Source organism: Callithrix jacchus, chromosome 2 (genome assembly GCF_049354715.1).
Source record: "Callithrix jacchus isolate 240 chromosome 2, calJac240_pri, whole genome shotgun sequence".
Lineage (NCBI taxonomy): Eukaryota > Metazoa > Chordata > Mammalia > Primates > Cebidae > Callithrix > Callithrix jacchus.
Window position 1 is genome coordinate 21,583,192 of NC_133503.1, and position 27,843 is coordinate 21,611,034.

General features: G+C 38.1%; 1 protein-coding gene and 1 long non-coding RNA gene across 12 annotated transcripts in view; one reads left to right on the forward strand and one right to left on the reverse strand.

Moving 5' to 3' along the window:
* The window catches only part of EBF1 (EBF transcription factor 1), a 413,030-nt gene that overhangs the window by 68,723 nt on the left and 316,464 nt on the right, over window positions 1-27,843 (reverse strand). For all 11 annotated transcript variants that reach the window (XM_008984138.5, XM_035283569.3, XM_008984128.5 and 8 more), the window contains exon 10: window positions 14,965-15,091. In XM_008984138.5, the coding sequence (XP_008982386.1) occupies window positions 14,965-15,091 (127 nt within the window). The remainder of the gene's footprint in view (window positions 1-14,964; window positions 15,092-27,843) is intronic.
* LOC144580680 (uncharacterized) lies at window positions 867-10,329 on the forward strand. The gene is made up of 3 exons (XR_013530659.1): window positions 867-1,319; window positions 5,258-5,333; window positions 9,095-10,329. It is a non-coding gene; the product is annotated as an uncharacterized LOC144580680 (long non-coding RNA).

Genomic DNA, 27,843 nt, shown 5'->3' on the forward strand with positions numbered 1-27,843 from the left:
CAGTACAATCCTGACCACACTTTCTGCACTCATTCATCATCAGCCAGTCAGCCTGCCTGTTGGGCATCTAACAGTAACCAACACACTTTGCTGAGCCAGGCGAACAGCACAAATCTCTTCTCAGGCAGGTTTTATTCTTATCCTTGATGACCACCATCTTGCCAGTATTTCTCTCTCTCATTGGCTCTTGATGGTTTGCCTCTAAACCCACTAAGCAGAAGATCATCGAATAAGGGCTTTTATATCTTATCTCCTCAAGAACCATTAGGGGACTGAAGCACAAAGGAGGATTTACAGACATTTTGTAGCCGAGAGGGAATTTCACCAAGTCTCCACTGGGCATGAGATTATGAGAGTAGAGCAGGGAACAGTGTATTTGGGTGGACCCCACTAAGTCCCTCTCCAAATGGACCCAGGGAATATGATCCACCTGTTCCAATGTGGTCTTCAAACACTGTGCTGGTGTCTAACATGCCCTGCTCTTACAGTGGGCTCCCACAAAAAGATGAGACAAAGGAAATGCCCTTACATTGCATAACTCCACTTCACCCACGGTGAAAATGGCACTTGGCTTTTCTGTGGGGCTTTGATTTACTCCGAGGTCAAGAAAACCTCCTTCTTTTTTGTCAACAGTCAGAAACGCATGTAAACAGATCAGAATAATGATGTCCATGACACCCTTTATGTAAACATATCACATATTGGAAGGCCCAACGAATTAAGTATCTACACCACCTCACCCTTTCCTTTAGAGTTTACTCAGAGATTCATGAACTCAAAGAATTAGAGACTTGATCAAATGACCATGGTGATGTTTGTTGACTGATTTTCATATATGTTCAAAAATTTTGTTTTCATATATTTGCCTCTTTGATCATCTATTCACAAAATAATTAGTAAATCCATCTGTATGTGATCTGCTCTGGTTTTGTAGCAAATTAATACTGTGTTGGTTTGGGAAAGACCTTTCCCTTAACTGAGCCTCAGTTGCCTCCTCTACAAAATGTTAGGATTCATTCAGGCTATCTCTGGGGACCTTCCCATCTCTAAAACTCGGAATTATAGGCATCTGTTCTCTTGGGTGCTCTTTTGATAAGTTCCACTGTTAATCAGGCACTTACTATATGTCATGCTTACTAAGCTTTTTATATTTGTCAAATCCTCACAGAAGTCCTGTGATATATTCTCATTCCCACTTTGCGGATGAGAAAATGAAGTCTCAGAGTGGTTAAGAAACTAGCAAGAATTTGGGCCAGGATTCAAACTGAGATATGTCATGATTCTAGAGATCTATGATCATCCAGCTTCTTTCTAACTAGGTGAGTCTAAGGAAAATACACATAGTGTGGAGACAAGCTCTTGGCTGATAAGTGAAAGAAAAGTATTCCATTGTAAATATCTACAACTAACGGAGGGACTTTAGCCAAGTCTTTAAAACTCTGTATGCCTTGTTTTCACCATCTATAAAGATGTCAACAACTTGGGCAACTAGATTATCTTGAAGACTCACAATCCATATATTTATGGTCACATTTTTCTATGCATCTATTTGACTAATATTTATTGTGTCTCACTCCGTGCTGGGAACTGTGAACACTTGTTGAGAAAGACAGACAAGGACACTGCCTTCAGGAAGCTTATATACTAGAGAGAGACACAGGCTACACATAAGGAAGCAAAAAAATAATTCAGATTGTATCAGCTGGTGATAGGGCTGTCAATAAAATAAAAGAGCTCCATGCACTCAGAGTGTCAATGCTGAGGGGGCAGCCTGAGGTTCTAGAAGCCCCCAGTCTAATTAGTGAATTATGTTCATAGAAAATTAAAAAGTGGGGTAAAACTGGGCTAAGTCCATTTGGTAGGTGTAAAAATCTAAGATATTGAAAGGTATTATCACCTAGTTGGAGAAATACAGATCTGATATCAGAACCATTACTAGATGACTTAAACAACCATCAATGAACCACTTCACCTCTTTCTACACCTCATTTTTACACCTGAAAATGGGGCTAAAAATACCTGTCTTTCCTCACAAAGAACAAAAAAGAACTGATGAATGAGAAAGGTTTGGTCAACTATAAAAATGCATTTAAGCAAATTTAGTTATTTCTACAAACATTAAGAGAAAGAGGAGACACACAGCGTCAGAAGGCAGGCCTGCACTTTGACCCCTGATATAGAACATTCCAATAAGTCACAACCATTTTTTTTGCTTTGATGCTAGTAATTTTATTAAGGAAAATTTCTAAGCCTTTAGATAATCCTCCTATGTCTTCTGAGCTAACCAGTACAAATGTTTCATTTTTCTAGTCTTAAAAAAATGGAGAATTAGGAGAATTACAAAGTTGCTGAAAACAGATAATTCAGAAGTATGCCTTCATCTAAACCTCCCTACAAGCTCAAAGAGTCATCTGGCTTCATTGACTATTTAAAAAATCAGTTAAAACTAAAAGGAAACGATGAACATGTATAGAATGACGGGGAAGGCCATATTCTGTGCAGATATTTAAATGTGGATGTATTTTTAGCATTAAACAAAGATCTAAATGAACTCCGTATTGACTTGGAGTTGGTGCTTCCTGCAGCTAACCACCGAGGCTGATCCCAGGTGGCTCTGGCTAGCAAGTCAGGCCTTCCACCCATGATGTAAAGAAGTTAACCACAGTTGATGTTAACAGGAAAAAGATGAACAATTACATGTGCCAGATCGAAGAGCAGCGGGTATGAGGGGAAGTCTGCTCTTCTGTTGTTTCTGCTCACGATTTAGGGAGTGCCAGTTTCTGTCCACCTCTCATCATTGAGAGATACTGCAGAAAATCTCAGGCCTGATATTAATGGGATGGTTTTCACCTGCACTATCAGTATGTTGAATAATATGAGGTCCACAAGAAAAGGATGAGCATACTTTATTCAAGTCAAAAATACTATGTGGTACAGATAATGCAACTCGTACCAAGGATTGCACAGGGCTCAGGACCCAGCAGCAGGATATCAACGTGCTGAAATATATATGAGCAAATCCCCTGCCCTCCAAAAAAGTTCTCTCATTAAATATTTGAGTCTTTTTAAGTCTCTCCTATGGCAAGATGCTTTCTCAGTTATGTTACTTTAAATTGGTAGTGGCATGAAATAATCAAAATCAATGGTGGTTTGGGAATGCTTACAGAGGTACAGAAGTCAGTCAAGACAAAAAGGGATAAAAAATTAACATAAACTTATTTTTAAGGGGATTGACCTCTCATCATTACAAATATTCCTCAAAACAAGCCTTTTAAATATAGGTTTTTAAAATATTGCCAATGGTTATTTACAGCTTAGAAAAAAATTTCCAGTGAAAGCATCATGCATAGATTTAAAAAGAGGTATATTACAAAGAAGTTAGAAGAGACTATGATGGAAGAAAAATGGCTCTGGCTTTGATTTAAAAAAAAACTGATGGAAAAAATGACTAGAAAAAGTTTAATTATAGGAGGAAACCCAAAAATGCAGAAGTTATATTTGTAAACGTTGTAAATTATGTATGTGATATTAGATATATACAAGTAACAAAATTTATATGTTAAGTATTCTAAGCAGACAGTTGATAATGTATTGGTATCTATAAACATGTATATGGTTAACTTGGCCTAGAAGCTTAAAATTTCGCTAGGAAAAAAAAGGAAACCTTACATTGAGAATCACACTATATTTCAGCATAGACGACATTAAAAATTCTGAAACAAGAAAAGATATGGCTGTCCAATGATAGAGGAATAACAAAGCAAATTGTGGTGCAACCATCAAATGGACTATTACACACCCACTAAAATGCATTCAGGGAAAATGTGAATTCACCTAGGAAATGTTTAGTGTATAACATAAACAACAAAGCAGATGCAAAACTATATAAACCTATTGTGACTCACTGATAAAAATATAGGAGTATTTTTTAGTGCCTTCTTTGAATACCCTTGAATACTTCCAGTTTATTGGCTTTGAAAACCAAATCATGTTATGTTATCCTAAAAAGATTAGAGGTTCAAAACTTTACAGTGTTGCATTACATTGGCAAGAATACATACAAGGCTCAGTTCCTACCTTCATTGTTAATAGCTTTCTAATCCCTTATCAGAAATTTATAGCTTAGAAATGGCAACACATCTTGAAGATTAAAGCCATGTGACAAATAGTACATGTCCCTTAATAACCAAATCTCATGCCTTAGATTGTGTGAGCTTATCTGCCTCTTCTTTCTATATCATTTCCATATTAGAAGAAAGTACTCAAAAACATTAACAGTGACTATCCCTGAGGGATGAAATAATGGATAATCATTATTTCATACTTTTCTGTATTTTAAAAATCTTCCATATAAGTATGCATTATGTTCACAATTATATAATTGGTTAAAATATTTAAGGCTCCAGTTCCTGTCAGTATTCATGAGTCCTAGAAAAACCCCCAACCCTCCCATCACCAACAACCTAATTTTAGGGATCAGGTAATTCCACAAATTAACCTAGCATGCCAGGAGGCTTACTCAGTACAGTCTCTGATATCCTTCATCAGAGTCCAAGTCCTGGCTCTTCCGCTTACTAAAATAACCTGGGAAGTCACTTCATCTGAGTTTTTTTGGTCTTAAAAATGGGTTAATAATAGAGCTTGTCTTGCACAGATTCTCAAGGGTGGTGCAGGGGTTGGGAGTGGGGGCAACTGCTTTACATTTAGTAATCGTAGAGAAGAAGAAGACTGAGAGAAAAGATAAAGTTAGTGTGGGAAAAAAGGTGTGGAATAGGAGAGAACAGAAGAAAAGTTAACAAATGTCAAAAGCCCACTGAAGTGGAAAACCAGAAGGGCAGGGAGAGAAAGGAGAAGTTGAAAGCTCTAGCAGGAAATGTTACCAGCCTACAGAGGACCAGAGAGGGACCTATGTTTATGTACTCTGTTACAATTTTGTATTTGATTATGTTGCAAATATTGTAAGGGTTTTAGATGAGTTCCATTATAACTTATGGAAAGCACACCACGTGGTGGGTCCCGGGAAGTAGGGGGAACGTGATTATGGAATTCATTTACCCTGGAGATTGTTCAGCTCGAAAACAGAAACAGTGCCGCACTGTACAGCTAAATGCTTTTGGGAGCCGATCCCAAGCTCTCAGGACATTGGGTCCTTGGAGCAACATACACCCACTCAGTGGGGGATGGCTGATAAATTTCAGATCCTGACCCCAAATAACTTAAGTGTAGGACTACTGACCCTGTGCTGTGGTGTTTTCAGAAAGAAAATGAAAGGAGAACCCAAATTCCAGGTGGCTATGCTTTAACATGAAGATAAGGATATATCTCATCATAAGGTACTGCTGGGGCATAAGATGATTATCAATGACTAAACATTGTTTTAAATTCATAACTCCCTAATATTTATGTATTTTCAAGTGAAAAAACATAAATGATATGATGTAAGATATAAGTTGATTATGGTGATAAATCAGATATATGCATAGGAAAAATACTGCAAAATATATATCATTAAATAACAGTAATAGCTCACATTGATTGAGTGTTTATGTTAGAAGAAATTAGCAATGTGGGCAACTTCCATGTTATTTTAATTATGTTTTGTTGGTGCTTCCCAAAGTATCTGAAATCAGTATCTATAACTTTGCAGTAAAGAATGAAAAACAAGAGTGAATGCTCTAGTGGTGCCCATCTCTCAGTTAACTTTAGCAATGAAGAGGACTGGCATCCACAACACGGCAAACACAGACAATTAAAACAAATAATCCCAACAAACATTTGGAATATATCTTAGGAAAAGAGGAAAAGAAATTTAGAGCTCCGCTTCCTCCTCCTATTCCACGATATTAGAGAAAGTCTCAAGATACACAGTCAAAAGCTGAAGGGTTCATTTATCATGAGGCTTGGTTTCAAAAAACAAAACAAAAATAAAACCTTGAATACCTCCAAATTGTTTATTGGCTTTGAAAACCAAATCATGTTATTTCATACTAAAAAGATTAGAGGTTCAAAACTTTACAGTGCTGCATTACATTGGCAAGAATACATATAAAGCTCAGTTCCTACCTTTATTGTTAATAGCTTTCTAATGCCTTACCAGAAATTTATAGTTTAGATATAGCAACACATCTTAAAGATTAAAGCCATGTGACAAATAGTTCGTGTTCCTTAATAACCAAATCTCATGCCTTAGATTGGGAGAGCTTATCTGCCTCTTCCTTCTATATGGTTTCATTGGTAGGAAATACTTTATATCCCTATTACATGAATGATGAATGGGACCATTGGTTATGGTCTGTTATTTGCTTGGCTGTAGTCAATATGTTTTCTTTGGACAGGGATTTCTGTGATTTATCTCTCTCCTGGCCTTATCACTTATTAACTCTGGGTAGACAGGAAAAAGCCAAGGTTGTATATAAACCCACGTGGCCATTTAGACCTCTAATGTCAGTGAAAATATCCCTTTTAATGATCCTGTTATACTAGCTACTCAAGTCCTGATTACACTCCACTCCAAATAGGAAATAAAGGTCATATTTCTTGGAAAGTATATACGTAAAATATGCAAAATAATATGCTTCCTTCAGACCGGTTTTATTCTTTGCAGAAACGGCTCCCATTTTATAGCTGTCACGGAAGTACAATGGTTACTTTGAGTGACTTTTGTTGTTGCTGTTCCCATTTTGGCACCAACAGTGTCTAACTGTGCGAATGCCAGCAGTTTGAGAACCACCGATCACATCAGCAAACATCTGATCAGGAAAAAAATCAACTTTGTGGGGAAATAAAAAAACTTCCTTCAGGGGAGGAGGAGAGGCTTGGGACCTACCCTTTGTATCACAAAAGCAAAAAGAATAAACACTCCCTCTGCCCTGAATTCTTTTCTTTGTGTGTAAACGGTCCATTTGGAGTAATATTTAAGACATGTGGACAGGAGCAGCCTGTGAATTCTTCATTCTTGTTGGGTCTATTCCAATTAGGTCACTGCTGAGGCAGAGCTGCTAGTCAAGTATTCGTTACCCAGCCCTCTTTTGGCTGAATCCTAAGTGAAAACAATCTGACAAAAAAGAAAACACATTCCTGCCTTCCTTCCTCCAATTCTTCCTGAGTTTGCTTAGGTTGTCTTTATAACAGTTAACATATGTATAGAATATTACACTGTGCAAAACACTTTAATGGCCATTTTTTTCATTGATACTCCAAGCTCCTTGGGATGTACAGAAAAATGATGGCCCCACCATCCCTTAGGTTGAGGAAGACAGAAACCTAGCAACTTTAACGCCTCTGTCTCCCTCATCCCCACATCTAACCCATCTCACAGTCTTTTCCATTTTTCCTCTTAAATTCTTCTTGATTCGTCTCACTCCATTCCATCTCAACTGATTGCCACCCAAATCAAAGTCACCAAATCTCTTTCCCAGACTACAGCAATGACCTCCTAAGAGGTCTTCCAAGATCCATTCTGGTCCGTATGCTTCTTGCAGTCAGAATTAGTTTGTTCCCAAAATGTAAATCTGATCATGTCCACTTGCAATTTCAGACACTTTGAAACCGTCCATTGTTCTTAACAACCAAACTCCTCCCCATGGCTTACGAGGTTTTGCATATATTTATCCCTGCCTACTTCTCATAGCCTTCTCTCTCACCATTCTCCTCCTCCTCCTTTATTTTTCAGCCTCACTGGAATTCCTTTTTTTTTTTTTTTTTTGAGAAGGAGTTTTGCTTTTTTTTTGCCTAGGCTGGAGTGCAATGGCACAATCTCTGTACACCACAACCTCCACCTCCCGGGTTCAAGCAATTCTCCTGCCTCAGCCTCCTGAGTAGCTGGGATTACAGGCATGAGCCACCACACCTGGCTAATTTGGTATTTTTAGTGGAGACAGGGTTTCTCCATGTTGGACAGGCTGGTCTCAAACTCCTGATCTCAGGTGATGGGCCTGCCTTGGCCTCCCAAAGTGCTGGGACTACAGTGTGAGCCACTACACCTGGCCAAAATGAATTTTTTTTTTTTTGAGACTGAGTCTCACACTGTCACCCAGGCTCACTGCAATTCTATCTATCTATCTATCTATCTATCTATCTATCTATCTATTTATATTGCATTTTAGGTTTTGGGGTACATGTGAAAAACATGCAAGATAGTTGCATAGGTACACACGTGGCAGTGTGATTTGCTGCCTTCCTCCCCTTCACCTATATCTGGCATTTCTCCCCATGCTATTTCTCCCCAACAGCTTTCAAGGTACCATGTTTCCTCCCACCCAGGGCCTTCTCATTTGCTCCCTCTGCTGGAAGGCTCATTCCCCAACTCCATGCTACCCCCTCTCTTCACTGATTGTTTGGTTAGCTCTTTGTCATCCTTCAAACCTCAGCTGGGGCATTTTTTCCTGTAGAGAAATATATCTAACTGACTGGTCAGAGCTCCTTTATTATGTGCTGATCAAAAGCACTGTTCTGTCTTTCCAGACATGTACCAGGTTTGAAATAATGAACTTATGAACATCCGTTTTTCCTCTTAATCTTTAAAATGGTGAAAACAGGGATTGTGTCTGGTTTTGCTCAACACTGTTTTAGGACTTGGCCTAAAACTGGTTTAGAACATTGCCTAGAATAGAACAGGCAATCCATAAACATTTGTGAGATGAATGAATGAGGTAACAAAAGGAAGTGGCAAAATCAGAATAGTACACAGGTCTTTTTATTACTATTCTAATACCCAGAAAGAAACAATGTCTTTAATCATAGCTGACACATACAAAACATCAAAGTACATACTCTAATGACTAATTCTTTGGATTTTCAAAAAAAAATAATATCCCCACTACCTGCTTTTTTCGCTTCCTTTTCGGAAGCAATCATGCTAGACCAGGTACTCTCAGGATTGCATTGCATACATTAACCCATTTACTCCTTAGAAGAAGGTACTATTAAAATAGCTCCATTTTACAGATAAGAAATTTAAAAATATTTCTAATATAAGCCAAATCTCATCTTTTCCTTTAAAGAAATAACTACTATGTTCTATGCATGTAAAACTTCAAGTAAAAAGGGATAGATTCTCAATTAACAGCTCTTATTTACATTCCATGTCTTCCAGAGCACAAAAATCAATGAAGACCCATTGATCCTGGGCAATATGTTCATCAATTATTAGCACCTATTGCAAGTAAAATGCTGAGCCAACTCACTTCAACATAGTATATAAAATAATATAAGATTGAGGAAGACTTTCTTTTTTCTTCATGAATCCTGTCGGCTTTTTATGATTTCTCTACCTAAGAACAGAACAAGAGAGCTAAGGGCAAAAGGAAGTGAATGATGAATGGGGTTGTCTTAGCATAGCGGACAAAAGAGATCCAAGGACAGAGACTCTCCCAGTCAATCATGATGAGTTACAGGGAGCATTAAAGTCAGTTAGTCCAACTGACTCATTTCACAGTGAAGAGACTGGAGTGTGAAGCACATAAGCCACTTGTCCTAGGTCTCACAGCCACTAAGTAGCAAAGCTGGACTACAACGTAAGCCTTACTGCTCTCAACCCAGGGCTCTGTCCACTATACCATGGTAAGAATTTGAACTGGATCCTTCAGGTGAATCAACCATGTCCAAAGTAGCTAAAGTGAACTGAAGGCACAACAAGGAAACTGGTTTGACTGGAGCATCATAAGCCCAAGGCCCAAAGCAAAGTGAGCCAAGCATCTGGACTTGGGCTACATACATGCATACAATGAGCAAAGAGGGAAAGTTTCTCTGCAGGGTAATAACATGAAAGTGGCTTTTCAAAAGCTTGCCATGACAAAGAATTTATGTTAGAAAAGGCTAAAGTACAGGAGATCCCTTAGGTACCAATTCTCCACTTCTCCCCTATAACTGATGACTTTGTTCAAGCCCAAAATGGCAGCCATCATTTTGTAAAGGAGGTTTCCAAGAATGAGAAACAGAGCTTTCTGGTGAAAACTCTTGAACATGGAGTTGAAGCTGATTATAACTTTTTAAGAGAGTTGGTAATAGGCTGTACCCCTGTTGCTATGGCCTCCAGAGGAGCTGAGATGGAAATAAAAGAACAAGCATGTTTCGTTCCCTAACAAAATTAACACCAGAAAACTTTACAAATTAGGAGCATCTGAATAAAATATTAGTTGTGTGACACATTCTGAGAAAATATTTGTTTTAAGCAAATTATTATATTCACACTTATCAATTTTTCTTGCTACCTTATTTACACTTTGCTCCTTCTATTTGTGGTTGACAGGTGTTACTTGTTTCTTTAAACTGATGTCCACAGTAGTGTTACTAAAAATCCCAAAAGACATTTCTTAGATTTCTAGGAAGATGATGGGGATGGTAAATAATACATGGAAAATAGTTATTCCATGGTAGGGACTCAGAAACAAATGAATGAATAATAATAATGGCCACCATTTATTAATGGAAACTACTAGTATCTAGCCTCATGTGGAATATAGTTCCTGGATCCCAAAACTTTACATATGTTTCCCTGATCAGGGAACAACCTCAGCAAGGTATTACTATTATTTCCTTAAATATAAGGTGACTTGGTTTAGAGCCATCTTATGATGTTCCAAGGATATCTTCTCTAGTAGGTGGTAGATCTGAGAGTTTAATCATCTTGAACCCATGTACTCAATTGGTATGCTGTACTATCCCCTTAGGGGTGAGGGAAGAAAGGATGCGGGGGTAAAGAAAAGAGAGAGGGAGGAGAAAGAGAGATAGGAGAGATAAGAGAGCAAGAAAAAAATAAGAGGGATGGTGAGAAAAAAAAGGAAACCTTAAAAGTCATGATAAAAGTTGTCAAGTTCCACAGAGCATATGCAGACAAAGTAGCCCCTCCTATGTGCAAAGCAATGTGTTATGCATTGGCAAGGGATGCCAAGTAATTTTGGGCCCAAGGTCCAAACAGGAAGTACTTCCATGAAGAATTCTCATTTCAGAGTAAGTTCACAGGCTAATAACACAGAAATGTGAGTTAGTCCTTCCACAAGAACAGGAAGTTGGATGAAAAATGTTTGGAATTGGAAAATTTAGCAGTAGAAAGGATCTGATAAGTGACTTAACCAGTCATCTCAGCTGTTAGATGGTCATTCATTAGAGTTTTCACCAACTTTTGGGGTATCAGGTGGTATACAGCTCTCAGGGTACCCCTAGGCTGGTCAAACTTGGTCCTGGTGGCCCATTCTTCCAGTCAAATGTTCCCCAAGACACAGAGACCTCTCTGAAGGAAAAATAACTAGAAAGAAGGCAAAACGTGCATTTGGAATTGGCCACTTCGTTTCAGGAAAACCAACTATAAAAACTTTGAGGAAGCCGCTAAAGGTTTCTAAGAGTCTTTTATTAGCTTCCAAGGCTACTTAGAGCTTAGCAGGAGAGATCACAATTCTAAAAGATCTAAGTTCCTTAAAGATGTAACAACTGCAAGAAAACAAGCTGTGAGAATAATAAAGCGATTAGGGAGAGCCCTTACATGGCAGCGAGGTTCTGGTAGATTTAATTCCCATTGGACTGACTGACCGGAAACAATGATAGGGCTTTGAAATCAATCCTGTGATTAGATAGCATTTTTATTTCCTTCTCTTAGAAAACGTGTATTGAAAATTAAAGTCAGCCTTGCCCTACATTTATATAAGAATAACTGGACACAAAAAAGTAAGATCTAGAAAGTGCTATTGAGCTTTTCTGCTTTTAATCCAGTCAGGACTCACTTTCCGGAGCCTGTGACGGTGACTGGACAAACACAAGGGCATGGCACATTGGCAGCTGTGGATTACTTGTGTGTTTCTGCTCTCAAGAACCAGTGAGGGAGAGATGTATGCTTACCACTGTTACAAGTGGAGCCAGCTTGCAGGCAATCTGTGCTTGGTCAGATTCTTCCCTCCCCAAAAGCTCTGCCTTTATTAGTATGGATTAGGCCGTGCTGTTCCTGCCTCTTTTCTTCTTTTTCATGATTATGGACTTCTAGAGACATTCACATCTACAAACACAAACTCTCTCTTGCATACTTTAAAAACAGCAGTGAGGCCTTAGTTTGGGGTGTTGCTTTTCAGCTCAGTATTTTTAAAGGGAAGAATTCCAAGAGATATTTCACTAACAAATAAGAGGGTTAGCTCACCCAATCCAGAAAACCAAGTCTCACATCTTGAAATACTATGGATGTTAAAGAAAATGAAGTGTGAACTCCTGTGGGTGGACAGAGGAGGGGTGCTGTACATTTACAATGATCTGAGCAGTTGTGTGGATACAAAGAACAGAGAGGTTTTACGAGCCATCTCTATGCCCTTACTGGTAAGTGGTGACAGCAGAGGTAAACTGAGTAAATCACAGAGAGTAGCCCCAGCCATGAACAAGCAACGCATGGTGGAGGCATTTAATGCTAATGATCAAAAGGTCCGTGCATAGGTCACCAATGAATACAGATTCCCTTTCGTCAGAAATGAAGTGATGTCACAATAACTGTTAACAGCCAAGGAACTATAGAAATCGCTGTGCCAGTTTCTTCAGATTTTTATTTTTCCAATATGGGGAGAGGTGAGACTCTCTCCTAGAATACTTAAAAAAAAAAAAACAAGGCTTCTTTTCTGCTGCCCATAGTTTGAGGCCAGATCACCAGAAGCATTTTTCACCAAACCTTAAATTTCCCACGGATGTACACACGTGCATATGCACCAACTTACTGCTCTTATCCTTAAAATATCCTTAAATACTTTTCTAGCCTTGAAAATCTGACACTTTTATCTTTTATCTTAATTCCAGTGTGATATTCCAAATTCCAGATTTTCCAAGATCTGATTTCTTAAATTGATGGCAAGTTTTTGAATGGTTAAAAAACTCCAAATAATGATGGATCCCTAGCTCTTTTCTTTTGAGAACTTAAGTAATTTAATGAGGGCGATTTTTTTTTAACTTTTATGGCCAGGTGGCTCTAGGGGATATTTTGTTGAAGACTGATTAAAAATAATTTCTTCTAAATGAGACCTGACCACAAAATGGAACCATTAATGGGCAGGGACGTTGTCACCAAAGCGGAAACTATGCCTGATTACCCCTGTACCTCCCACCACACAAGCCTTTACTTCTTTTTCTTCTCCTTTTCTTGTTCTTAATAGCTGAGTAAATAAGCAGCCAGCAAGGCCTAAATGTTTTTGGCCAAAAAGAGAGTCCAAACTTCTCAGAGAAAACATTTGGCCTCTGTGGTTTTGAAATATGTTCCAGAACACTGAGTTCAGTGAGTAACATTGTGAAAAACTCCCATCCATTGGAATGATGCTGGGGAATGTTACAGTATCACAAGTTTCAATTGGTCCTTTTCCTGCAGCCCCATAATGAGACTTGTAAAACACACACACACACACACACACACACAATTCTGCTATGTGGAAGTTCTCATGGGAAAAATGAATGGCAAGAAATCCTAGCTTTAAAAGAAACAGCTAATCTGCTAGTTTGATTGTTCTTCAAAACTTACGCTGAACCAATGAGCCTAATTAAAAACACTTGGCCTACTTCTATAAAGCATCGTAGCTTTCTCTATGCTTCGTCTGTGTACACCACAAACCTCCAGATAGACTATTATTTTTTCAAGTGCTCACTACCAAAGTGCTGACTTTGTTGGGATGGCTGAGCTAATTTCTTGAACTCAGTGTGAAACCTTAGCTAAACAAAATTGTGGTAATTTTCCTTAATTTGTAAAAGTGATTGGAGTGCAAACAAAATTTTCCTCTTGGGTCAATCCTATAATTTTCAATTAACTAAAACTAATCGTCAGGCAGGCACCAAACCTGCATTTTGTTTAAAGGGCTGGGAGGTATTTCCAAGGGTCAGGATGTATTAATTGTTTTTTATAATTTCAAGAGAGAGAGAGAGAAAATGGGTGACTAAGAAGTATGTTTGGTTTTACTCCTAATATTGAAATACAAGGGAAGGATGCTCTGCAGTAAAATGTCACAGAAAAATAAAATTTATCCATTTAATTGTATGGTTATAATTATGATTTGTTAACAGTTATCCCTTCACTGCTCTGTTATCTCTTTGTATGAAAGCAACTTTCGCTCTGTACTTATTCTGGCCTTGCGGTCTCTTATTGAATGGAAAAGAAGACCTGGAACCAGTTCATGGAGACAGCTACCATTACCCAGGGATGTCTGACACTAAGCAGAGGGCCCAGAACTGCACTCCAAGTGTGGTTCTTTGCCAGCAGCATCAGCCTCACCTGGGAGCTCTTAAGCAACACAAAATTACAGGTTCTACCTAGACCTGCTATAGCAGAATGTGGATTGTAGAAGATCCCTGGGTGTTTGGTTTGCACGTCACTATCCAGGGATCTCTTAGAGTCCACATTGGGCACTCAGCCTCTGTGCTTGATGTAATTCCACAGAGATGCTGCCTGGTTCTCTCCATCTGATAGGAGGGAATTCACATTCACTCTGGAACCCTAGCTTCTTGTCACAAGGCAGATCCACGTGCCAAGACTGTTTCGGGAGGACAAAAATTCAGCATACTTGGAAAGAAGGCACCAACCCAGAATTAAATATAAAAACTTCCAATTGTATGTAATACGAATGCTGTGAACAGGTTAGAGGAAAGATGTACTGTTCGTGAACGCACAACCCTGCTCCATAAAGCAAACGAACCCTAACAAGGTGGCTTAACATCCAGAAACTCAAGATTATCTACACCTCTTTCCCCTTCTCTCATTTTTCATGTTGTATCTTTAAGTATCCAACCAGTTATTTCAACAGATCCTGCCATTCAGCATGGAAACCTAGATGAATTCTTAATAATAATACGATAATAAAAGCACCACGTTTGGTCATACATATGGTAAAATCAAGAAAGCAAGCAGACTTTAATTAGATTTTAAAATAAAATATATACTTGTATACGTAACAGATAAAGGAAAAGACCACACAAGACCAAGGCAGTTCTGTGCTCACCATCTGCAGTGGTTCTTACCTGTGTAAATGAATCTGCCTGGTGTTCCTTTGCAGAACTGCTTCGATTTGTAGGACAGTGTGACTTCTACAACACCAGGGATGTGCCGAGGAGGGGTCTGCACACGGATGGCATGAGGAGTGATCAACTGGAAGAGACATTTGGAGGGAAAAATTGTCATTGCAATATTTAAAACTTCACAGCTCTCCATAAACAAAGCTTTAAAACACATAATTAACTTGTCTACATTTAAATCCAATCTTGATGGAACCTGCATGAAAGACACTGATGACAGTATTTACAAATGCTGTGAGTACAGCCATAACAACATTATCTGCATTTTCCTACATGGCAGGCCTTCTGCTTCCTGGTTTGAGCAGGGAACCTGGCCTAATGAAATGATTTATCTACTACAGGATATCCTTTGGAAAATCTCTGAGGCAGACACCCAAATCAGAGCTGAGCTCTGCCATGCCTCTCCAGAAGTTGATGGGCCTGGTGTTTGAGCTGAGCCCATCCACATGTGGAAAACACAGAGGTAGGGAAACAGTAGGCCAAGGCACTCTGATTAGCAGCAGAGTGCACGTATGACGCACCCCTGAAGACCATTTGGTGTATTAACTACCAGAGGCACAATCAAAGAGCTTTAAGGGGAAAGCAAAGAATCTGCCTCCCTGGAATAGCTTATGGATCTGGCAGAAATCAGGACTCTCCATAAAAGGGAAATGGGACTGGTCCACTGTGCAATGCCACGTGCACAATGAGAAAGTTCATTTCTGAACTCTGTTGGCAATCAGATTACACCATGAAGCAGAATTTATTTTTTATTACTCTTATCTTTGTTTACATAACTAAAATATTATTAATGGCCATAAAACTGGCATTATCTGTGTCTTTGAAAAATCCAGTCCTGGTATTTGACTGGTTGACCTCTGATGGTGCTGGATTCTACATGTTCTCTTTCCGTGGGATTCTGCAATTGTCTCCTCTGACTCTTTTCAGATGCAGTTAGCTCTATATTTGTGGTGTTGAGTCCACTATATACAGTGGAAAATTTACACAGTGTACACGAGTTTAACATGTTTGTGGTGGTCTCATGGGGATAACTTAGAAAGGGCTCTTATTTCAATGTGCAAACCCGGCCCAGTTCAAGTGTTTTCCCCAGAGAATCACAGATAACACCATGAGAGGCTGGATACAGCCCATGGGTCCCCCCCGCTGAGTGAACCATTCTAACGCTAAGTCCTACGGAAAATAATTTGAGAAAGTTGCTACTGCTAGAGCACAAATAATTTCTATCAAATGCTCCCTCTTGAAACAAAAAACAAGTTATCTGCATAGAAACCATGTTAACTTAAGCACTTACAAATGCCTTATCCTCTTCTGTAGAATATATGGAGCCTTAGATTATTTGCTGAAGATGCACAAAAGATATTTCAGTAAGACCATGTTTATGTGGAACCCCTGAAGACCGAGTTCATCTCCATGGCTTAGTGTTTTCAGTGGCTAAGATTCTACCCATCAAAACACATGTAAAAAGTTTCTTAAAATTGTGTTCTACACAGGAACAGAAAACCAAATACCGCATGTTCTCACACATAAGTAGGAGCTAAGCACTGGGTACTCATAGACATAAACATGGCAACTACAGACACTGGGGACTCTAGAGTGGGGAGGGAAGGAAGGGAACGAAGATTGAAAAACTATCTGTACATTGCTCACTACCTGGATAACAGGGTCATTCATATCTCAAACCTCAGCATCAATATACCCATGTAACGAACCTGCACATGTACCCCCTAAATCTAAAGTAAAAGTTAAAATTATATTTAAAAAGTTCTATTCATATTGTTAATTCTTCCAAAATGCATGGTATGCTTTTAAAATAAGCAAAGTGTATATAATTTAACTTACCCTTGGTAAATCAAGATCATCATTTGGAATATTCTTGCTATAATATAAAAAAAAGCCCTAAATGAGTATTGAGGTATGAAGGGCTATTTATCCCTGTACTGAATGGCTCCAGGTTTCTAAGATTTTGAAATTATTTCTATTTTACTCTGCTTCTACACCTTTTTCTTCCTGTTATTCTCAGCACCTTCTAATTTGCTCTTGTAATCTGTAAGCATGGAAATCAGGAAACTGAGTTTAATACTACAGAGAGAATAAGAGAAGAAAGAGGCCCTGAAGGCAGTGAAAGATGATCTTCCCAAATCGACAGGATGTCAATCTCCATTGTTCAGACACTGTTACTGCAATGTTTGAAACTAACACTTGTCGAGTACCCAGGAGGTATCTACCACGCTGCTGGATATTTTACATATAAACACTAATTTGGTCAGAATAATGACTGTATTTTTATCCTTATTTTCAGATGAGAAAATCTTAAAATTAAGTTGCTTGCATAGGGAACTTTACCATTGTCACAGCAAGTTAGAGCAAAAAGTGACACTGATGCAGTTAAAAAAGTGACAGTGCAAATACTTCCTTTGTAATCACAGAGAAGTTGTTCATATGGAAACTTTTTAAAGGTAGTAACAAACTCATTTTTTTTTCTGATCTAAAGACTTCATGTGTGTGTTTTCTGTACTCATGCTATCTCCATTTTTCATTTATTGCCTGGTCCTTTGCTGTGTTTTTGGTAGTGAAGGACGGTCCATGTTGTTATATTCCAAATACAAGGTATGCTTCTAATTTTAACACATACTCGGGATATAGAGTACCATCAACTCACAGTAATACTTAGAAGAACTTTCAGCGAGTTAGAAAACACTTCACCTGCTCTCAGGGGAAATACATTTTAAAAGATGGAAAGATATTAGTAAATAGATGGATGAAGATCCTTTTTAAGTATAGGGACTTAATATGTATGAGTTGCTATACTGAGGAACAAAATTCATGGGCTTTATAAATTGATTAGATATGACTGCAATAAAACTACAGACTGAGAGTGGGGCTTTAGCATAAAGCATTAGGCTCAGGAAACGCAAACAAATTTTCATTTACAATTTCATTTTCAATTTTAATTAATTGCCCTAACTAAAGCAGAGATTCTTTCTAAACAACAATCCTTCACAGATGAGGTAGAATCTGAATCATAATTAGAGAGTAAATTTGTTGATGTTTTCCTAGCTGTGAACGTTAGTCTGAAAAGAGTCTTTAGCATTGACACATGATATTGATGTTTATGGAGGAAAAACATTTTAGCTAACTTTGATCAATTTGAAAGCGCAGGCTTATTTACTAATCACTCAAAGAACTGTAGAAAGTATTGCTGGAAGGAATGTTAGTGAGAGTTGAAAGCTAATCTTCTCATTTTGACAGCTAAGGACACAGAAATCCAGAAATGTTTAATGGCACCAAAAATTGACCCAACATCCTAGAGGAAGGACAGAGTGTAGATCTAGGGTGTAGAACCCAGGATCCGCAAATTACAGAGTAAGTTTCACACACTGTTTCAGCCTGGCTGCACTAAAGGCAGCCACTCAAAGCAACAGAAGGAGGGAGGGCTAGTTTAAGTTTTTCAAATGGCCATCATTGGAATGTCACTTTCTTAGTTTTGTCACATCTACACACCACCCATACAATTACATACTTACAATCTCTAAAAGTAATTATCTTTTTGTTTAAAAAAACTGGTTTTAAAATAAATCTCTATGTCACTACCATAATTGAAAAACTGGTATCAACTGCTAAAAGAAGAAGGTGTTGTACATAGTAAACCTGAAGTTAATATGATGTGAATTCTAGCTGGCTATTGTTGACAGCCTCAAGGAGTTTATTGAAAAGGGGGATTAGCTAGTGTTAGATGTTAAAGACTTCTTTGCCCTGAGACTTTATCCCTTTAATAAAAATCAGAATTATGAAATTTAAAAAAAAGATTAAAAGAGAAACCAAAGGAGTGATTGAAAGAGAAACCAAAAGCAGACTAACTTTCTCACAGTGTGATTCAGTTCTACTTCGCGCCTGTGTCAAATCTAAAATTGTCTCTGGTATTACCAGGGGCACACACCCTATTACCTTGGTAAATACTGTTCTAAGTGATTGAAGAACAGATTCATTCTTTGACTTAACTTCCTTAAATTACAAACCAAACAAGAAATACTCTTCTGAAACTCTGTAGCATCTGACACTACTCTTTCTCCTCTTTGGAACTCTCCATTTTCTTCACTTATGGGACGCTGATCATAACACGTAAGACTTGCAAACTGTCTAATGGTTTACCAAGGCATTTCCATAGTCACTAATTTTTAAAACTCATCTTTGTGGTTTATGTATTTCAGATGAGGACAGTTGATGGTCACGCAAGTTAACTAATATTAATTGAAGCACTAGGATGAGACCAATCTCTTATCCATGTATAGAAGTATTTTCCAGAGATTTTCTCTTATTCATTGATACTTGATTATTTTGCTTTTCTTCATTTGCCCCACTTTTCTGTCAACTTGTTAATTGTAGAAATTTCACAAGTTTTGTCCCTTTGTTTCTCTATTTGCCTAGCACTTCTTGATTTCACCCATTAGCTCTACCCCCTCAGCTAAACAGATCTCCAGATCGACACCTGTAGACTTGATCTCTTTGGCCAAGCACCAGACTTTTATGAGCAACAGAGGAACGCAATCTCCCCAAACAAGTCTTCTTGCCATCTCAATCTCAACATGACCCAAGCCAAATTTATCATCTTACTACCTCTAAATATATTTCTTGTTCCTGTGTCCCCTGTCTCAGTTAAAGGAATGTTAGCCTTTCAATTACCCAAAATAGAAAACTTGAGGTTATCATTCTTTCTTTTTCTTCCTTTATTTTTCTTAAGTCATAATGATTTTGCCCCTTAACTGGACCCCACTGGCTCTTCTCTGCTTCTTCGCTTTCTCCTGTTCAGGCTGTCACTCCTTCTTACACTATTACAGTTTTAGGAAAAACTGTCTTCTAAATGACCTCCCTCTACTACGTTTTCTATCACAATTATCTTCTTCAAATACAATCTCATCATGTTATGCCCTGCCTCAAACCCTCAACTGCCTCTTTTGCCTACTACATAGTTCAAACTCCTTGGCAGAATAATATTTAGGGTTTTCCAAGGCCTGACAGCCAATTTCCCTTCCTAGGCACACTTTGCACTTTGCTTTAGCACATTCTGGAGTAAAGGGCATGCATATATACGAAAACACCATACCCTTGCCCAGTGGTTTTGCTTTCTTCATGCCTTTCTTTCCTACACATTCTTCTACTGACATTTTACTTGTTCTTGAAGATCCCAATCATATGCTCCCTTTTCCAGTATGTTTTACCTGATCCTAAGGGTCAAAATTGCCTGTATTTTTGAGGAATTTATGCTATTATGATATTGATACTATCAGACTTAGCAGCCTATTTTGCTTTGTGCCATAAATTCTGTCCTACATATCTTTCTCTCACTAGACAGTTCCTGAGATCCATAACACAGTGTAATTCACATTTGTAACTTCTAAAAGTAGTTAACTTGGCCTGGTGTGGTGGCTCACATCTGTAATCTCAACACTCTGAGAGGCCGAGGCAGGAGAATCACTTGAGCCCAGGAATTTGAGACCAGACTGAGAAACAAAGTGAAACCCCATCTCTACAAAATATATATATATATATATACATATATTTATTTTTATTTTTTTAATTAGCCAGGCATGGCGGTGTGCACATGTAGCCCCAGCTACTTGGGAGGCTGAGATGGGAGGATGGCTTGAGCCCTGAAAGTCGAGGTTGAAGTGACTGATGATCGCACCACTGCTGTTCAGCATGGACGACTGAGCAAGACTGTCTCAGAAAAAATAATAGTAAATAAAAATTGAAACAAATTAAGTACTGACTTACATGCAGAGTATTTTCAAAATATTTCTGGAATAAATATGTACATAAATAAGGCCAGAATTCTACTAAATCATCGACTCCACTGGGTATCATAACCATTACCTATGAGTCCAGATGAATCTGCAGTTCTTAACCTGGTAATTCTCAACTCTCATTTTCTACCTAAGTTGCTTTTAATGTCAGTTACCTGGCTCAGGACTCAGGCCTCAATATGAGCGGGAGACCACTGCTTGTATATCATCTAAGTGGTAAAAAAGAAAAGGATGTCTGTGACTCCAGTAAAAAATGATAAGCCGAAATTCTGTAAAAGTTTAAAAATTAATACTTAAAAAGTAGGCACCAAAAGATCTTTGCTAAATGGTAAGAGTGTTTATTTCTGAACTTATAACATTCAATGCGGTTTGTCTTCTCTGTCTGCCTCTTCCTATGTATATGTATTTCTGTGTGTGTAAATTCCCCAAACTTACACCAGATCACATAGCTAATTGTGAAATAAACATATTTGTATGAAGCCATTATTTTTACAATAAAAAAACATTATTTAAAAGTAGAATAACATCAGTTTGGGGCAATACGTATTATAGGTGATTATATAAGAATTCGATGTATATTTGCGTAGAAGAAAGGAAAAACATCAAAATGTTAATGGAAGTTACCCCTAGATGGTAGAAATATGGGTAATTTTACTTTCTTCTGTATGCCTCTCTGAATTCTCCAATTGCTCAACAATAAAAATGTATTAATATTATATTTGGAAGAAATAATTTTTCCATGTGGCATTAAGATGAAACACACATAATCTCTGCAGGGCTCCAGGTGAGGCTGTCAGCATGCCAGGGACCTGCCAGTAGCAACACTTCTGCTCCCTCTAAGCTGCCTGTGTGAGCATTTTCTCTTCTCCAGACTCAGACCACAGGACCTGAAGAACCCCTATAGGGGTTACCCAGGTGAGGTATGCTCACTGTGGCCTCTGGGTGCAAAGAAAAGCTGCTGTGGCTATGACAGAGATGGAGCCAGAGATGGAGGTGGTTGAATGGGGCCTCTCCTTGGCAGAAGAGCTGAAATCAAGAGAGAAAATGCATGGTAGATTGTGCAGCTGTGCATGTAGAACTCCAAAGAGGCAGCCTACAAAGTCTGGAAGCCCAGAAGAGGGACAAGGAAGAAGACAATCTTCTACATGGCTTTCAGACAGCCTCCCATCATATCAAAAGTATGGCCCCTATGGTAGGCAAATGAGAATACCTAGTGTTTAAAAACATGAATGGAAGCATGTTGTAGAATTCCAGGGGAAAAGAGTAACTCTTGGGGACTACTTTCTCCTCTGAGAGCCAGCAGTTATTATTATCTGTATCGTTCTAGTTCTCATTAAATTGATGATGGTAATGACCTTGATAATGACTTCAACAATAATGACCTTTTGTTGTCTTCTTCCCATGTGTCAAGCACTTTGTTAAACTCTTTCAGTGATTTATATCCTGTAGTATTAAGGGATAGGTATGATTATTAGCTGATTCATGGATGAGGAAAATAAGTTTCAGGAAAGTTAAGAAATACGATCAAGGAACCAACTGGAAGCGGCAAGTCAGACCTGACTAGTGATCGTCATTATACAACCATGACTGTCTCTCCACATGACTGTTTATTGTTCTTCCACAATTCCTGGGACATGTACTTTGCATCTGACCTCTGCCTTTGAAAGCATGGATTGTATCCTCAGCTTTTCCCATACCTTCAAACATCCTGGGAACATAGTGGGCACTCAAACAACTTTCCTCATTGGTGAAAGGCAAGCTGAGAATAATGCCTCAGGAAAACAAAAAAGCAATTCCAAGATAAGTCTTTATGCATGTTTTCCAACCAATAGGAATTGGTAAAATAAATGCAATTTCAAGTTCCAAGCCACAAAGCCAAAAAATAACTGGGATTACTAGAAAGCACACCAGCAATTTCTCATTACTAGTTTTAGTACCTAATATTTTAACCTTAATCACCATCAACGCTTAAAAGTAAAGAAAAAAATAGTACAAAACAAGCAAAGACTCGAAGAGAAGGGACAAAAGGAAAGAACGGTTTCTTCTCTGGAAAAATAATAAACATTTGTGGCTAGAAAAAGCCTAGCGTGGTCACCGGCAAGGTGGGTTTTAGATGTTACCCATCTAAGGGTCTGGGTTCTATGTAAGGCATGCTAGCCCATTCACCCATTGACACCCTCTGTGCCTCAGTTTACTAATCTATTACTGCAATAGCACCTAACTGCTCTGTGGAGGGGCTGATAATAATATTACATATGCTTTATGTTTGGGTAGAGCTTCTCTAGGGACCATAAAGCACTCTCCAGATTAATGTTTTAATTTATGTATTAATAATTCTCACAGCATTCTCCCTCCTCCTCAGTTAGGATAATAATATCCACCTCTTTTGAGGTAGGCAGGGGGTACTGAGTGATGGACATGAAGCAGACACTTAAATAAGAAAACTGTAACATAAGAGCATAATTAAAGCTCTAAAACCAAATCCAACTACAGAGTTTTAAAGAGATACCACGGTGTTAGGGACAAAACAGGCAAACTTGTTTTTCCTCCACCGCTCTGAAACGTGCATCTTTTTGGTTAGACATGGCATTTAAAAGATATTATTTTCAGGAGTTCCTAAAGGAAACTGAAATATGAAAATTACATATTCTTGGCCACTGTGCTGGCTGATCTTCCATCTTATAGCTCTATTCCCTGAAGTGGCTACAACATAAATCAGGAGATGCCAGCTCTTCTTCTGAGTTCCTTGGTGTGTTTTGGTTCATTCCCTAATCAGAGTTCTCTGGGTTTCATAACACAGATTCTTTCATTTCCAAGAATTGCCTGTCTCAAAAGCAGTGTATGATTTCTCAGGGAACGTGAGAAAAAGCCAGAGGAGGCATTTACTGTTTCACAAACATTCTGGTTTCCTTTTGTCCTTTTAAGAAAATAACTTTAAACCGATGTTTACCAAAATATGCTGAGTCACATGAATCCTTAAAAATAAACTTCATGTATGAATGTCAAAGACTTTTGAAATTAAAGTCTCAGAAATTGAGTTAAATGGAGGAACTTAAAATCTAGCTTTTGAATAGTCATGTTACTTAACACTGAAATTTCTCTCAATGTGGATATCAGCATAGACTCAGATGGATAGTAGAACGATGTAGATGCTCTTTCCTGTTAATTGTCTGTGTCCCCGTAAGTAGAGTATCAGCCCCATAAGGATATGAACTTGGCCTTCCTTGTTTTTGCTATGTTCTCAGTGTTTAACACGGCCCTTCAACTAGTAGGCCCTCCATAAATACTTGTTGAACATTGAATGAACAAATACTGTGATGCCATTAGCCACCATTAATAATTAAGATAAAGATTCACTAAAGTTCCTTATGAATCTACAAAAAGAACATAATCAACACCATTCCATTCAGAATTCTTTTTACTAAAAAAAACCCCAATAACAACACCAAAAACCTTTTTACTTTTCCACCACAAGCGTCCTGGTATCCTCATTAAACATTCACAGAAATATAGTGCCCAGTTCTTCTGACCAGGAATTTAACCAGGTCACTAAATCAATGCAGTTAATTGTACAAAACAAAACGGCAACAAGATCGTCTTTCAAAATAACCGATTTGGGAGAAAAAGACTGCAGTAAATACATTATGCTTCCACTACCTCTGGTTTTGTGAGTTTATTTATTTATTTTGTAATTTATTTTATTTTTTAAATATACTTTCTCCAGCCCTCTTCCCAGGATGTAGATCTTGTGCCAATTGGGCCCCATTAAAGACTGGATCCCATCCTGACCATCTGGGAGCTGGAGAAGCAAGGGTGAGTTCCTGAGGCCCAGGGTATTCCAGAAGGAGAGCATCAGACACCAGCAACGCCAGCCCCTGTGGTTTGAGGCTGCACAATGAGCTCTTTCTCAAGGCTTGTTTTTCTAAATTCAGTCAAGAAGGAACATCATTCCCTACTCAGGCCTGGCTCCATGTCCTGTGTTCCTTGCTTGTTTGTTTGAAAATTAAAATATAAAAGGAAAAGGAAATCAGAATGCATTTATGGAAAGGAATGAATGCTTGTTATCAATGTTGGCAATTCACAAGGCAGAATCTTTGCCTGTGGAATTAGGAAAGAAAAATATAAAAGCCAACAGACTGATGGATGGAGTAGTCAGGGAATGAATTCACCTTTCACCAAAAGACTTGTAGAGTCTTTCCAAGCTATTAAAAAAAAAAAAGATGTCAAAGCTTTAAGATACAAAGACTCATTCCAACATTTTCTGTGGTGTTGTTAATATCTACATATGGTATACATTGATACTAGCACATACAACCAGTAATTCCTCACTTAACATTCAGGAACTCAGAGATGTGGTAAAATTAAGCACTACAAAAAATTGAAGCCAAACCCCTTTTAACAATGTGTCTCTACAATTCCTTCTGCTGAAAGTCTTTCAAGGTTGCATTATACACACTTTGCTGTTTTAAACGGCATATATTAAATATAATTGCTAGCTCTTTTTTGATTACTGAGGGCCACTGTCATTAGAAACAGTCATTAATGAGCTGTGCAGTAATATAGTTCTGTGTCTGCTTTTTAGGCTTTCTATTTCTTCCCTAGACATCAGGCCATCAGCTGTCACTGAGTCTGTATCCAACAGCCTGCCTCCACCCTTGATCTGCTGGCCTCCTAATTTGCTGTTACCTAAGAAAACAGATAACATAGTTTCTTAAGAAGTATTATGGCCAGGTATGGTGGTTCACGCCTGTACCCAGCATTTTGGGAGGCCAAATTGGGTGGATCACCTGAGGTCAGGAGTTCAGACCAGCCTGATCAACATGAGGAAACTCCATCTCTACTAAAAAATATAAAAATTAGCTGGGTATGGTGGCAGGTGCCTATAATCCCAGCTACTTGGGAGGCTGAGGCAGGAGAATCGCTTGAACCCAGGAGGCAGAGGTTGCAGTAGTCAAGATTGTGTCATTGCACTCCAGCCTGGGTGACAGAGCAAAACTCCATCTCAAAAAAAAAAAAAAAAAAAGTATGTTCTTCTTGTTAACCCAAAGCTTTTTATTTTATTTACTTTTTTGGCTTGCTTCTGGTTTCATGCTGAATTTTGGAGAGTTGATGTTATTATAATACATCTCTGGATAAAAAAGTTTTACTCCATATTAGATAGTTAAGAGATGGCTATGGAGTCAGTTGGACTTTGATTCAAATCCATGCTTTGCCGATAATCAGCTGTGGGACCTTTGGAAAGTCACTCAACCTCTGTGCCCTTCAGTCTCCTTATTGAGGAATGTGGGGTGGGGTGGGTAGGAATGGGAGGGTAGGATGGGGGAGGGAGTAAGATGGGACTAGTTACCTAATAGTTTATTACAAGGATTAATTGACATAATTTCTGTAATAAGTGTAGGAAAAGGCATCACTTGTATCAACCAGTCAACACATGTTACTTCTATTACTACTCAATTCTCACCATCACCAACAGATTCACATTAAGGCATTTATGTACATACTTATTACACAGTTGGATCTAAATATAAACTACCTACCCATACATACATTAACAAAACCTGGACCATGATCTGTCTGTCTAGTACGGACACTTTCAAGCATCGCCAACTACAACAGTTGCTAATAGAGAGCATTTGTTTGAATGAATTAATGAAAGGGGAAATAGTATCATTCAACAAATCTTCACTAATGCCTCAGATGTGCAAAGCTCTGTGCTTGGCATCACAGAAAATTAAGCTGAATTTATCCTGGATCCTGCCTTCAAGGAAGTATGACCTTAAATCGTGATAATTAAAGATGGAAAGGTAAAAGGAACATAGTATGGTAGAGATAGGCAGCATAAGAATTTAGTCAGAAGAGAAAATAATCTATACTTAGAGTCATATGGGAATATTTCAGAGAAAAAGGTGATATTTTATAGTATCTTAAAGGGCAGAGGGATATGGGTACAGAAAGGAGGGAAAAGGATCCCGTGGGGAGGAATGGCATCAGCAAGACAGGGAGAAAAGTTACTGCAGGCACTAGGAGCAGCTAATGAGTCAATGGAATGGAACATAAATTAAGATAAATGGTGGGTGAGGATGATGAAAAGAAAGGTTAGAGTCAAGGTGGTGTGCCTGAATTCCAAACTAAGAAGTTGTGGCTTTAGAAAAGAGAAAGCCAGTAAAAGTTACAAGGCTTTATTTATTTCGCTCAGGGTATCAGGGAACGATCCTAGAGATCAGCCATCAGCAAGAAAAGGAATACAGCACTGTCTAGATGTCCATAAATATTCATTTTCTTCATAAGTCACATGACTGCAGCCAGGTGTGAATTCTGTCATTGATTCATATGAAAATTAGAAATTCATCACACTTCTGTGCTTCCTATTTTCAAGTTACAGACACATACATGCGCCTCCTGAATACACTGTAAGTAACGAGCTGAAAATGTCATCTTAAAGTTCTTTTTAACTTTTTCATAATTATCAATGTAGAAAATAGATCTCAAGTGCCTCACTCATCAAAAATAAAAATATAGACTAAAGCATTTTAGGAATAAAGTGAGCATGGCTGTAACTATGTAACTATATTAAAAAGGCCATTAGAACATTTTTATCTGTTTTTTTTTAATATGCTGGCTCATTTAGAAATGATTTCCCATAAAATTACCTAGGCTTGAAAGTTGTCCTTCAAAGTCATATTCAAAGTTTAATACAACTAATCCAGACTGCTTTTAAATTTTTTAACAAGTTTATAATTTTGCATAAAGCATTTTCTACATAATAGATGGTCAACAAGCACAGGTTAAATATAGGACATGAAACATATTTAGAAAAAATTAGGCAAATATGAAAAAAATCCATGCATTTAATCAATTTTGAATTAAATTTATATTTACTCAATATATGTAAAATAAATGGACACATTTACATTGTATTACATTTCTGTCATAAAATTTTGAAAGAGATAATATTTGACATAATGTCTTTCTCCATCTTAATTTTCTTTTTTATTTTAGTGGAGCTGTATCTCACAAGGTGGTA